The following is a 13298-nucleotide window of genomic DNA, read 5'->3' as shown; positions in this document are numbered from 1 at the left end:
AAACTTTTGATTTCTGTGTAGATGCAGTGAATGATCTGTCAAAAATCTTCCGGTTTCCCTGTAATATTAGTGGTTGCTTTCGTTAAGCGTTTCCTTTCTGCGCATGCGTTTCAAAGAGGAGACCTTGGTTGTTGCGACAAATAGCAAGCAATAAAGGGCAGTTCTCAATTATTTTTTTTTGGTGTATTTGGAAATCTTTCAGCGTATCGAAAATTGTATTTGGTATATAAAGAAAACATATCTTCTTAGAAATCATTGCATAATAATTAATTATTATATTTTACACCCTCAAGTATCTGAAAAAGGAAAAGTGAAAGAATGCAAAGTGAGGTACGTATTTTTTTTTTTTTTTTTTTTATCAATTTCGAATTCTCCAAGCTGTAACGAATTTAATTGTTATATATATAAATATACCCGCTGATATACCCATTGCCGTTCGGGATAAGTTATTTTTTTTACGTAATAAATTATTAACTATTTAATTATTTAACACGAAAATCTCATTAATTTTATTTAAAGTAAAGATTTGAAATGTTACGAATTTTAATAATTATATTAATTATTTTGCATATACATATATATATTGATTAGTTAGTGTAATTACGAATAAACTACTGTAACCTAGACGATGCATTATGATAATGCATATATTTAATTATGCATTATCTATACATCTAATTTCGATGAATCTTTTAATTAAAACGTTTACAATATCAAATTGAGAAGGTAATTTAAAATCAGCATATAACTGAAAGCGAGATTAAGTTTTGGAAATTCAAAGAGAATGGCTTTTGAAAATATGGGATATTCTTAACTTTAGTCGTTCGATAAATTTTTAGGTTGATTTTCATCACCAGATGGCACTAATCGAAATTCAGTCAGAGTGATATCTTTATATATTGCAGTTTAGGGATGCTATGGTAAGAATAAAATTATGTTATACGCAAGTACTATGAAAATAATTCCTAACGTTTCTTCTACTCATAAGTAGTACACAATTTGGAAAAACAATATTATACGAAATTTTTGATGTATTGATCATTAGTGGGTTTCGATACTTTAAAATATTATATAGTTTTAGGGTATGAAAAAAATATTAAATTTTGTTTAGTCTCTCTTGCTATTTTTTACTATTCTTCTATTTTCTACTTACTTTATCTTCATGCATCTGTACATTTAATTTCTTTTAATTGATAATATTTTTTTTATAATTTCGATTTTTATTAATTAAAAAAAATTTTTTTTTTTAATGAAACATGATTTTTTAAAAAAATCTATTCTGTTAATCAAAACTATATCTGAATGTGCATGCATTTATTTTATTAAATATATGTATTTATTAAACGTGTGTGTTATTAAAAGTGTATATATATTAAACTAAAATTTTTCTTTTTTGAAAATTCAAGATCTTATTTTTGTATCGATTGAACTTATTTTTTCATGTTTAAATGGTTAGATATTTTTGTAAATCTTCAATCTTTAAAAGAGGGATTCTTATATAAATTTATTTCGTGTATCTCGGAAACGGCTCTAACGATTTGGATCAAATTGATTAAGTTTTATATTTAGATAAGGTTTTGCTTTTTAAGTTTATCTATGTAGGTGAAAAAACTCGATTTTACACACACAGCATTTTTTTATAACTAACTTTCATGGTATGAATTAATATATGTACCAGTAATATGCAGATTATTAGAGCCTTTTTTTTTATCTGCTGTCGTGCTAACAAGGTCTTATAGCGTCATCTCATAATTTTTTTTAGTACTTGCATTGTTGCCATAGGATGATAATCTACTGGTACCTCAAAATTTTGTGATATGACGCTATATGACTTTATTCGAATATGAATACATTTGCTCGCATCCAATAGCAAAATGCAATTATTATGTTAACCACTTCGAATAACATGTTAAACTAAGTGATTTTTTTAAATTTTATTTAAATGACCAGGTCCTATGTTGGTAAGATTGAAAAATATTCATATGTAATTAGTATGTGATTTAGATCCAAATATTTTCTCCAAAAAAACAAAATTTTAAGATTCCTAAAAAAAAAAAAGAAAAAAAAAAAATGCCGAGTTAAACTTTGTTTTTTCTGGTACTAATTAATATATGTACCAATAATATGCAGATTTCTAATAGTAAAATTTGCAATTTTTTTTAAAGAAAATGTGACACAAATTAGCTTAGTACACAATTGTACAAGAATTCAAAGAAAAATTTTCCTTAAATTTGTATTTATCCAAGAAACTATCTCAAACATTTTAAGATTGTATAAAATCGTTTGCTTGCATTGCCATTTTAATTTTTAGTGACAAAATAATTATGTTAAAATATTTATAAAAGCCTTATTAAACATCGTAGGAAATCATCATGATGATAGTATATTTCAGTAACATATAAGCTTTGAAATATTAGTCAGAATATGCACCTTTTTAGCTCCAACTTCTAATTGAAACGTACTGGCTGGGGGAAAAAGCAAAATTTGCTAAAACCATGGTGACGAAGTAGGGGAAAGTATGGAGAGTGGGAAAATCGTACGTCCTTGAAGCGCCTATTTTATTTACTCAGATTATAGTTGAGGAGAAACATGTTTAGTTTCAATAAGAAAATTATTGCAAGTTTAATAATTTTAGTTCAAATTTTAGGTGAGATGATAGAAAATTAGAAAGATACATTGTATGATGAATAGAATGGTAAAAGGCTTCTTAAATAATATGAGTTGCCTATCTCTCAGCATTTGAAGTTTCAAAATATTTGCTGAGAAAACTATTAAGAGCAAATTACAAAAATATTTAAATATTGGAATTTTTTGATGTCATTAATTCCAAGTAACCACCTGGGCGTCAAAAGTAATTAGTGTGAAATAAAATTCCTATTAAATGATTAGGAAGGAGTGCCCGTACCATCGTAAGTTAGTCAAAGAACAGTTTAATTTTTTTTTTTTTTTTTTTTTTTTTTAGAAACAGCTGTGATAACAAAAAGAAAAAGACTGTTTGAGCTTACATTTTATGTATTTAAAATTCTTTTTCATCCTTTTTCAGAATTTTATAGACCTATAAAGTTAAATTTCTCTTACTTAAATCTTTAAATATTTTATTGATAATTTATTGCAAAATGACTCACTATGAGTTGTAGCTTGTTTACAGGAAATAAGCGAATTTTTCAGCGATAACTTTTACCATTTATGAGGCATTTTATAGGACGAGTTGTTGCCAAAATTTAATAAATAAAAAAAATTGAAGAGTTTAACTTTACAAATCTGTAAGTGTGATATTTTTTTTTCCATCAATAATGAAAACTATTGATAAAAAAAATATGCTTCAAGCAAAATAAAATTTTCCTAACTCTTAAATAAATGTTTTTACTTAAAATTTATTGTTCATTTTTATAGTTTTTAGATAAAATAAAACCGAGTGCAAGGTCAAAGATAGATAAAAGCACAACGTGTGTAACCTTGATATGTAATATTGTCACAAAAGAACAAACTTTATGTACAGTCCCTCTTTCTCTCTCATTCTCTATATATAATACATTAACGTGCGTGACACAGAAATCGGTCTTATTTCTTATTTTCGATAGGCAATATTTTCAAAACGTTTCAAACAGTTTCTTTGAACGCTTTTGCAACTGCATTTAACTGAATCCTATCCTTACTTGGAGCTGTAAAAAAATTATTAGAAATACTCAGAAAAAGTTCACCTTATCTCCAAATCCTCCATTTCATTAGAGGAAAGAAATGCAGATAAAATCAAATGAAAATTGAATACTGTTATAAATTAGGCTTAAAAATCACCAGACAAGTGGTAATTGCCATGACTTGCATCGTTAAAGCATGCAATCGATTATTTTATACAATATGATAAGCTATTTCATGAAATAAGTTGAAATTATTTTATGAAACAATTGAAATAATCATGATCAATTATTCCATGTAATAACTAAAAACTCTATGAAGTAAATAAATAATATATATTAGCGGTGGCGCACACACACACACATATATATATTAATTTAACCGAGGTAATTTGTAATAGACTGATTCTATTTAAATTATATTTTTTAGTCTTAATAAATAAAAAGGGAAATTTTACTAAATGTATTCTCAATTAATAGCTTAACAGCAAGGAAAGTTAGTATTCTCGGTGGACAAGCTGATTGTCAAAGGAGGCTACATATACTACATCTCTCCCTTCAGTTACAAATTAAGTTTTTTGGAGGCAGCATTTTTCATCCATTCCTTGTCTTATAAAACCTGTTAAGCGATTTTAATGCACAAGTTATTGGAAATAGCGGCAGTGGCTGCATCGGAGATGGATCTTGGGATAGACTTGGAGATCTTAGCATCTCATTTGGATGTAAAACAGGTGATGAATCTTTTGGAAGATCTCGCAATGGTCTCAATGTAACATCTTGGTCATGATGTAACTGTTTAGAAGATAGAAACGGTTTTACCAAATGTTACCTGTAAGAAATTCCACTAAATAAGATCGAGGAGCAGTGTTTTTTGTTTTTGCCTCTATCTTCTCATATGATCCTTGTTCTGTGTTCCAAAGTGCCAAATTCAAGTTCTTGAATGCCTCTAACTATGTGATATCTGTCATAGAGTTTCTTTTGATATGCTTTGTATTTCGTATTTCAACTCTTTTCTTCGTATAATTTTTGCTTTGGGAATTTTAGGCATCAGATTTTTTTTTTTCATAGATAGGTTGTTCTTTAGCTTATGTTCCATCAAGAATTCAGTAGGACTGAATTCATTTTTTAAAGCCGTTGTTCTCAAAGCCAGCATCATTAGATAAGAATTATCATCTACTGATTTTATACGATGATTTAAAATTTTTTTAACCATGGTGTCGAATATAAGAACCATTTCCTTAACGAAATATTTCTGCACTCATACCCTGTGCTCCTGTTTGAAAAAAAATAGAAGATTCTACTCAAGAAAAATCAGGAAACAGTTTTCTTGACTAGTCATCTATTTATTCACATCGAGCCACACCTTATTATACAATTTCCGATAAGCAATTCTATATCACAGCTACGAATATTTCTTCAAGACAATAAAAAATATTTTCTTCATAAATGCTAATTTCACAAGAAACTCGCTAGTTTTCAGCGTGATCGTTGAAATAAATTTGCTCTGCTTTTCCTCGCGAGCTACTGATCGCTCACACTCACGTGAACGTTTACTTTTCTTGATTGCCAAGCAAACAAGAAATCTTTTCTGCATAACTTTCAAGACAACGAGAATGCGCTGCCATCTCAGGTTACGAAGGGGAACTAATCGACACATGGACTCGATGAATCAATTACTCTGAAAATAATTGGGACTTATTGTTACACGCAAAACCATACTTTTCCAAAAATAGTCTGTGTAGCTATTTGATTATAATGAAGTTTTATAAGCCAGATAACAGCTACTGGACAGGAGTGATCACTTTTGTCTAGTGGTCATGTTACTCGGCTACGAACCATATGGTTACGAGTTCGGTCCTCGCTGTCTTCAATAGCTACAGTCTATAATCTCTTGTCTGAGAAATTGTTGAATATTGAGATTTGCAACCACTTCGAACCATTTCTAGGATTCCATGTCTAGAAATATTGGTTTCCTGTGATTGATGACGTTTGAGGTCACTGATTTTCAAGCAGAGTCACTTCAAAGAATCTTGATCTGCGACTGAGACATGCCATTTGCATTTTAGTTTCAGCAAATTTATGCTTACTTTCTGCCACGGGCGCTCTAGAAAAAATTCGGATTTGATCATCGGTTCTGATGCATTTTATAATTTCCACACAATCTGCATTGCATTTCTGTTTTAGAACAATTTTCTCTGAATTTACTGAATTGAGATTCATTTCCATTTTTCTTTCTTGAATTTTTCGCCTATATTAAATATTTTGTTTATCATTTTCAGTAGAAATTTTCGAAAAATTCTTAGCCGCTATTTTATTTACAGAATTCGGCATCTGAATTTCAACTGGATGCTTTCAACTTTACAGATTTCGGCATCTTACTTTCAAACATTTGAGATAACTGGATGCTGTATCATTAATTGTTTGAGTTTGGATATCGATATTAATTGCTTTTACCAGCAAGATAATTACAAAACGAAGAGAGCTACATAGATAATATTCAGTACGTAGATTTACCATCTACAGTGTAGAATCTGTCAAATTTTGAACCAATTCCAACTATGAATTGATTGTCTGTAGATCAAAATTTCAGAAACATGTAAACGCGATAATTCAAAAACATTGTGACTTAAACATATAAAATTTGTATAGGGTTTTGTGACTACATGTACAGTTTTGTGTCAATTTTTTCTTTCAATTGGAAGAAATAAAGAGTTTAAAGAACAAATTCAACTTTTGTATACTATTAATCCATATCGGGGATTAATCGCCAAATAACTCGCCAAGGGTGACACGACTGATTCAGTAAAAATGTAAATTCACAGTTCACAAAAGTGAATATTTCGTAATTGTTGTACGTTATTGCCATGTAAAGCTTTCAGTGGCATGACAGGTTTACTAAAGAATATGTGAGAAAATTTTGGGGAGACCGTGGAATTGTATTTTTTCCTCAATGCGCATGCAGAATTTGACATTTTTTTGGCGTGAAAAAATTGATTACTTATTATCGATTAATTCTGTAATGTCCTGATCTAGACTGATCAAATAACGAAGCAGAATTTCCAGACAATTCTTTATTTTACAGCCCTATATATACAAAGAACAACTTGTTCTAATCTTGATTAAACAAATAGTTATTTACACTTGTAGTAGGAAATATAACAGTCAAAGTCGAAGGCTTTCTTGAAACTCAGTTGTTTCTTGGACTCCGAACTCGTGGGCGTAGTCCAACAGTCCGTCTGCAATTCCTTTCTTCTCTCTCTCCTAAAAAAAAAAAAAAAAGAAATCTCCGTGCTTTATTTCGGCGACAACTTCCGCCTCTTAATTTACATTGGTCATTTGAGATCTCTTTCGGCCAATCGGGGTTCAGCAATATGCTCTCTCAGCGGCGCCAGTGGGTCGGCGCCTTTCACAGAGAGAAACATCTAGCATCCAGATGTTTGGACACCCCTTTCTCTTTGAAGGTACTATCAATACCTCTTGGACAAGGAATTCCACATGTGGTCTTTCATTGTAGTCGCCAATGAACAGATGCTGGACCACCCAGGTGAAAAGATCCACCATCTGGCTATCTCGAGGAGTTTAGTAAGTAACAGCGACGACACAGCTGGCTGTAAATGTCTTATCAGTACTGGGAAACGGGGAATGTTACAATTCCGACATTTTTCAATCTTTCTTTTTTCTGATGCATAATTGTATGTTTTTTTTCTCTCATTTTATTTGCCATAGTTTTCCAGATTTAGATAAGTTGATCTTTTTTTATTCATTTTGCTGTGTTTCTTTGTGTAAATATTCCTCATTTTAAGAAAACTAATATAGATAATTTCTATGGAATTTCATTGTAAATCATTAATTATTGTTACTGAAAAAATGATTAATCCAAACGCGGCTTAAGAAAATCTACTATTTTATTATCAGCTATATTTAATATCTGATTTTAAAAAGCAAATGTGTCTAATATCTGGTTAGTAATTTCAGTTTAGTTAATAATTAATCAAATTGAAAAAATTCAATGATTACATTTTTAATATATTATGATAGAAATCATGTGTTTATCGAATCTTCTGTATCGGGGCTTAAAGGAAAAAATAATAATAATTCTAATCAATATCTCTATTAATTTATTTACAATATTTATAATTTGTAAAGTATGAAATAATGGCTTCTTTTGTAAATTATTACTTTCTTAATTTTATTTAATTATTAATGAATGCGTTTGCAATGTCGGTACATTAATGGAATTTTATATCAACATTCTAAATCATATATATAGATGTATAATGGCTTCTGTTGTTAATTGATCATGTTAATACTGTCATCGCATTTTTTGAAAATCATTATTTCGACACTTTGATTTCTTTTATCTGTGCTTTAAATACAATACTCAGTTAGAAGGAATTTTTCTAATTTTTTTAAGGGTGGTTGCAGAATGAATAATTAAGTCTTTAAAATATTTTTTATTGATACTAAAATGAAGTGGTCTAATAATGAGACATGCCAGTTTGTTTCATTGCTACGAGAACATGAATACTTGTGGAAATTGGATTCCATTGAATATAAAAATAAAGCGATGAAAGATAAAGTTCTTAAAGCTTTTGCGATTGAAATAAAGTTTTTTTATAATGGCACCGAAAGCTGTCAGACTGAAAATGAAGAGTCTCAGAAGCATCTGGAAAAGTCAGTGGCATCTAGAATGGCAGCAGTAAACATGTACAAGCCAAACATGAAATGGTTTGGTTTGATGCATTATTTTTTTGTAAATCTTTAATGAAAATGAAGAGTCTCAGAAGCATCTGGAAAAGTCAGTGGCATCTAGAATGGCAGCAGTAAACATGTACAAGCCAAACATGAAATGGTTTGGTTTGATGCATTATTTTTTTGTAAATCTTTACTGAAAATGAAGAGTCTCAGAAGCATCTGGAAAAGTCAGTGGCATCTAGAATGGCAGCAGTAAACATGTACAAGCCAAACATGAAATGGTTTGGTTTGATGCATTATTTTTTTGTAAATCTTTACTGAAAAAAGAGTAATAGTAAATAATTTAGTAAGTATGCACTTTTTGATGTACTTATTGCCTCATTTATTTGTATCTGTAAACAAAGCCAAATAAACTGGATTATATATTTTTATTTAACAACTTGTTTTCTATTTATAAACCTGTAATTTTTTAATGGATTTTTAATAATTTTTAATTGAGTAATGAAATTTTTGGTTCTGTCCTTTTGGTTTTATATAATTATTTTAAGAAAATTGTGAAAAATAAAAAAAAAGTTAAAAGTTTAGAAAAGTAAACAAAGTTTGTTGGTGTAAATTGTTTTTAATGAAATTAATACTTCTAATATTTTTAGGAGCCACAGGAAACGATGCCAGAGAGTCAAGATGTTCTTAACACCGAGTCTATTTTAGGCGCCTCCACACCCCATATGCCCAGAGGCGATTGCGAAATGGGAGGTAGGAAAAGAAAGAATGCTGAGCTGTTAGCAGCAACTGACAGTTTGGATGCTGGCAAAGGATTTTCCGAAGAAAAATTAGATGCATTTGGAAGATTCATTGCCCGTAGCTTAAAAAACCTTAACCGAGAATTGACTTGCCTAGCTATAATGGAGCTGCATACGGTTATCAACAGATATAAATTGAAAAATTTGCAGCTTAAACCAGTCGTGGAACACCAGAGTGGGAAGACAGTTTGTCAAATTTGATGAGAACCACCAAAATGCAAAAATAAAATTTTAAAAGAAATAAAAAAATTGTTTTATGTATATGTGATTTTTGTCTGTTTAATTCTAATAACAAAAACCCACGACAAATTTGCAAGAATTTCATTTAACTAAGCATGATACATTAATGAATTTTTGTGTGCTGCCATGCAACAGCAAATTCATTATTAAAATATATTTTGAGGTTATTCCTATAAAGTTTTACAAATTTAGTTGCTTTATGATTACGATCAAAAACATCCTGGATATTTTATAATTCATTTATCTCTGATCTCCATCAACCAGGAATAATCTCACCACTTTCCTTATTTTCTTCGACCATAGACCCATGAGAAAAATAAAAATGTGTTGAAATACTACAGCCAGTTGTGCAAAGCACAAGCAGCGTTAATGATTTTATCAGTTGTTTACAACTGACATTCAGTCTTTATAGTCAAAATTCTAAAACGACTGACTAAAATGCTAAAAGCATTTTCAGCCACCGTCTTGGCCGCGGTGGCCTGGTGGTAAGATCTCGGCTTGTGAACTGTAGGGTTTCAGGTTCGAGACCCGATTCCACAGAAGAACCGTTGTGTAAGGGGGTCTGTTGCACGTTAAATCCGTCATGCTAAACGTCCTCCCGCTGGTGTGGATATGGGGGTGCCAGTTCAGGTGTCGTACTCATTGTCTGACCGCGGTTCAAAATGACGAGGTCCGTCCTAAAATAGCCCTCGTTTTGCTTTACAACGTGACGTTAATATAACTAAACTAAACAGCCACCGTCTTGCCCGACTCAGCCTATAATTGAAAGCTTTTTCATAATTGGCCGATGGATGAAGGTTATAGGTCTTCAAAGAGAAAGCATTGTCTCCATCAATGCATCCTTCAGGCCCAAACAGAGATTGTTGTTCCAATTCTCTATATAAGGTGTTCATAAAAGAACTCCTGATTTCTGACGCAAAATTTTTTAATTCAGTCATAAAATTAGGTTATTGTTATACATATGGACTTAAAGGTTAATTTATCAAGATTTTTACCATATAATAGATTTTAATATGTGCCCCATTTATGGGACGGCATACATCCAAACGGTATTCAACTTCTTCCCATATCTTGGTTAGCATATCTGGGAGTGATGTCTGCCCCACAAGTGATTATTCTTTGCCTGAGATGATTAACATCCTGGTTTTTTTCAGCGTAAACAAGATTACTGACATTCCACATTCAAAAATCCAATGAATTAAAAAATCCGGGCTTCTTGGAGGTCAATAGGGCCTGCCCTTCCAAACCACTTGTTGCTGAATCGAGTATTCAATGCTTCCCTTACATGCAAACTGAACTGAAGCGGTGCTCCATATTGCTGAAAGTAGATAGGACACGCCTCAGTATTAACCAAACGGGTGAAAGCATACTCCTCTAACATTTCATAGTAGACATCATCATTTATGGAATTTTCTACAAAAATGAAGGGATCTATAACTTGGATAAGTCCCTTCTCCACTACATAGCGATGAAGTTATACATAAGGCCGTACCAAACATTTAATTTCGATTAGTCACGTTGATGTCCACGAACTCATGAGTCAGCTGTGAACCCGAAATTCTACAATTGTGTCAGTTCACAGTACCGCTTACATAAAAGGTGGCCTCATCAGTAAAAATCGCCTTTTTCAAAAAAATCGTTATTAGTATCTATCGTGTCTAGCGTAATAACAGCAAACTCTAATCTCTTGTTTTTCTCCCTTGGTTTGATTTCGTGTACAAGTTGTACCTTGTACGCTGTTAGGCGGAGTCTTTTGTGAACCACTTTATGTACAGTTGATTTGGGTAACTTTACTTCAAGGCCAATGACCCACGACGTTACATAATGTTGAAAAAACAGACTGTCACTGGTGTGAATAAAATTTGATAAGCTATTGATTTTTTTTAAACCAACTGATCTGATTAAACTCATACTGTTAACTTGAAATGAGTTTTTAAAACCCCGCAGTTCTTTTATAGACATAATTTACAGAATTTTTGTTATAGTAATAATTATAATTACAAATTCGTTTCCTTAAAGTTGCTGAATAACTAAATGCTATTGAAACAAGTGCATTGTCCTTTAAAGGAAAAAATTCTTTACTGTTGTACACAGTTTTAGGTAATTTCAAGTTCTCGAAACTAACATTCAAAAATCTCACTACACAGAACTCTATTTCAATTATTTTTATTTATAAATATTAAATCGTTTGTTTGTTTTTTTCTAAATTGTGCTTGAATTTAATTAGGTCTAGAATTAAAAAGTTACTGAAACAGTTTTAAAATTCTAAATTTCCAAATTTATCTTAAATAAAAAGAATTGCACTCTACTCAACTAAATCAATTGCTAAAGCTGAATGATTTATGAACATTTGAATATCAATACTCGATACAAACGGGCGATTTTAGATTATTTCACCGACCGTCTCAAAGAAGCCAATCATCTTCCAGGGTTTCTCAAAAAGTGATTGGTCTAGATTTTGAAAATGTTGATTGTTCTAAAATTGTAATATTCAAAACTTAATAAATCGGCCAGATTCGATCGCAAAAGATAGAAACGTTTATTTATTTATTTAAAAGTGGGAATGTCGAGAATATTTTATAGAATATGATTCCTTAGTCCTAAACGACTATCTAAAATTTAAATTTCATAATTTTTTGAAGTATATTTATAGATCATAAAAAAATTATATGTTATTACTGATACCATTTGAACCCTTTTGAAAATCAAACTAAAAACTGAATTTGACGATGAATCCGTGAAATTTTTATTGAATAATTCTTTGAAATATAAATTATGAAAATTATTCTGTAATGTACATAAGATTTCAATGTCGAACGAATCTGTTTTTAGTTTCAATATATTTTTTTAAGTTATGCTTGATTTCAGTCAAAAATGTTTTTATATTAATTGCAGTTTTATCATTTCCACATTATTTTAAAACTGAATGTTACGAGCGCTGATAAAAAATTAGAGAGAAATGTGTAATACGAAGATCAGAACGGCTTAAGGCTTATATAAAAATATAAGTGAATTATATGGCTATCAAAATTTGAAGCTCAAAATATTTTGCTGAGAAACCTATTTTGAGACTAAGTTTCTTAATATATTTATTGAACATTTTAGCGAGTCGCCAAAGGTGGCTAGTTTTTAATAAACCATTTAATTTTATTTTTATTTAAGGCCAAAAAGATATTTTTTTAATTTTAAGAATGTTCTCACTATTATAATCCAGGTTACAAATTCTGAAATTCCTCAAATATAATATCATAATTGCAGCCGCTACTTTTACCTCTCTTAAATCTCTTACTATAATTTTTTTTATCCAAATAGTCAGTAAAAATGTCAAATTTGTTATAAATGCAAATGTTATATAAATATCCGTAACCTTCACCATTTAACTTACTACTGAGTCCATATGGAAACAAAGTTTTTAAACTACAAATATAAATGTATTCTAAATCTAATATTCTGTTGAAGTCAACAATATTATCTTCCAAAATATAAATACTGATATTATAAAAATTATGACATTGAAAGTGCAATAGTTCATAGTCAAAAGACTCATTTTTTATAAAGTTTTTAACAGAAGACCTAGGTTATTTACTCTATTATTGAATTCCGTGCTGGTTTGTCCTTTATAATTCAAATCACATTCTTTATGCTGCATTAAATAAATAAGATTTTTGTTTTTACAAAACATTTCCAAATTTGATTTTTTTATTTTTTATTTGTTCTTCGTCATCTAGTGGACAAGTTTTACTTTTTTGTTACAGCAGACGATATTTTTTTGTTGTTGTTATTTTTATAATTTTTTGAACAAACAGTTGTACACGTAACTTTTTATCCGAGAATGTATCAAGCAAAAGTTATCTATAGTGTACATTGGTTTTAGTTTAGTTATATTAACGTCCATTTTAAAGCAACACTAGGTCTATTTTGGAACGGA

General features: G+C 30.2%; 1 protein-coding gene across 2 annotated transcripts; it reads left to right on the top strand.

The window, feature by feature from the left end:
• The first annotated feature begins 2 nt into the window (after positions 1–2).
• On the top strand, positions 3–9391 carry LOC129975710 (uncharacterized). 2 transcript variants are annotated; one of them, XM_056088868.1, is made up of 2 exons: positions 3–330; positions 8981–9391. In XM_056088868.1, exons 1-2 carry the CDS (start codon positions 319–321, stop codon positions 9329–9331), a joined length of 363 nt encoding a protein of 120 aa, XP_055944843.1. In that variant the 5' UTR covers positions 3–318; the 3' UTR covers positions 9332–9391. The 2 variants fall into 2 exon arrangements, with proteins under 2 accessions (XP_055944843.1, XP_055944844.1); XM_056088869.1 differs by lacking the exon at positions 3–330 and adding an exon at positions 782–920.
• Positions 9392–13298: the final 3907 nt, after the last annotated feature.

Source organism: Argiope bruennichi, chromosome 7, assembly GCF_947563725.1.
Source record: "Argiope bruennichi chromosome 7, qqArgBrue1.1, whole genome shotgun sequence".
Taxonomy (NCBI): Eukaryota; Metazoa; Arthropoda; class Arachnida; order Araneae; family Araneidae; genus Argiope; species Argiope bruennichi.
Note: the sequence above shows the minus strand (reverse complement) of the source record. Positions and strands in the feature narration are given on the sequence as shown.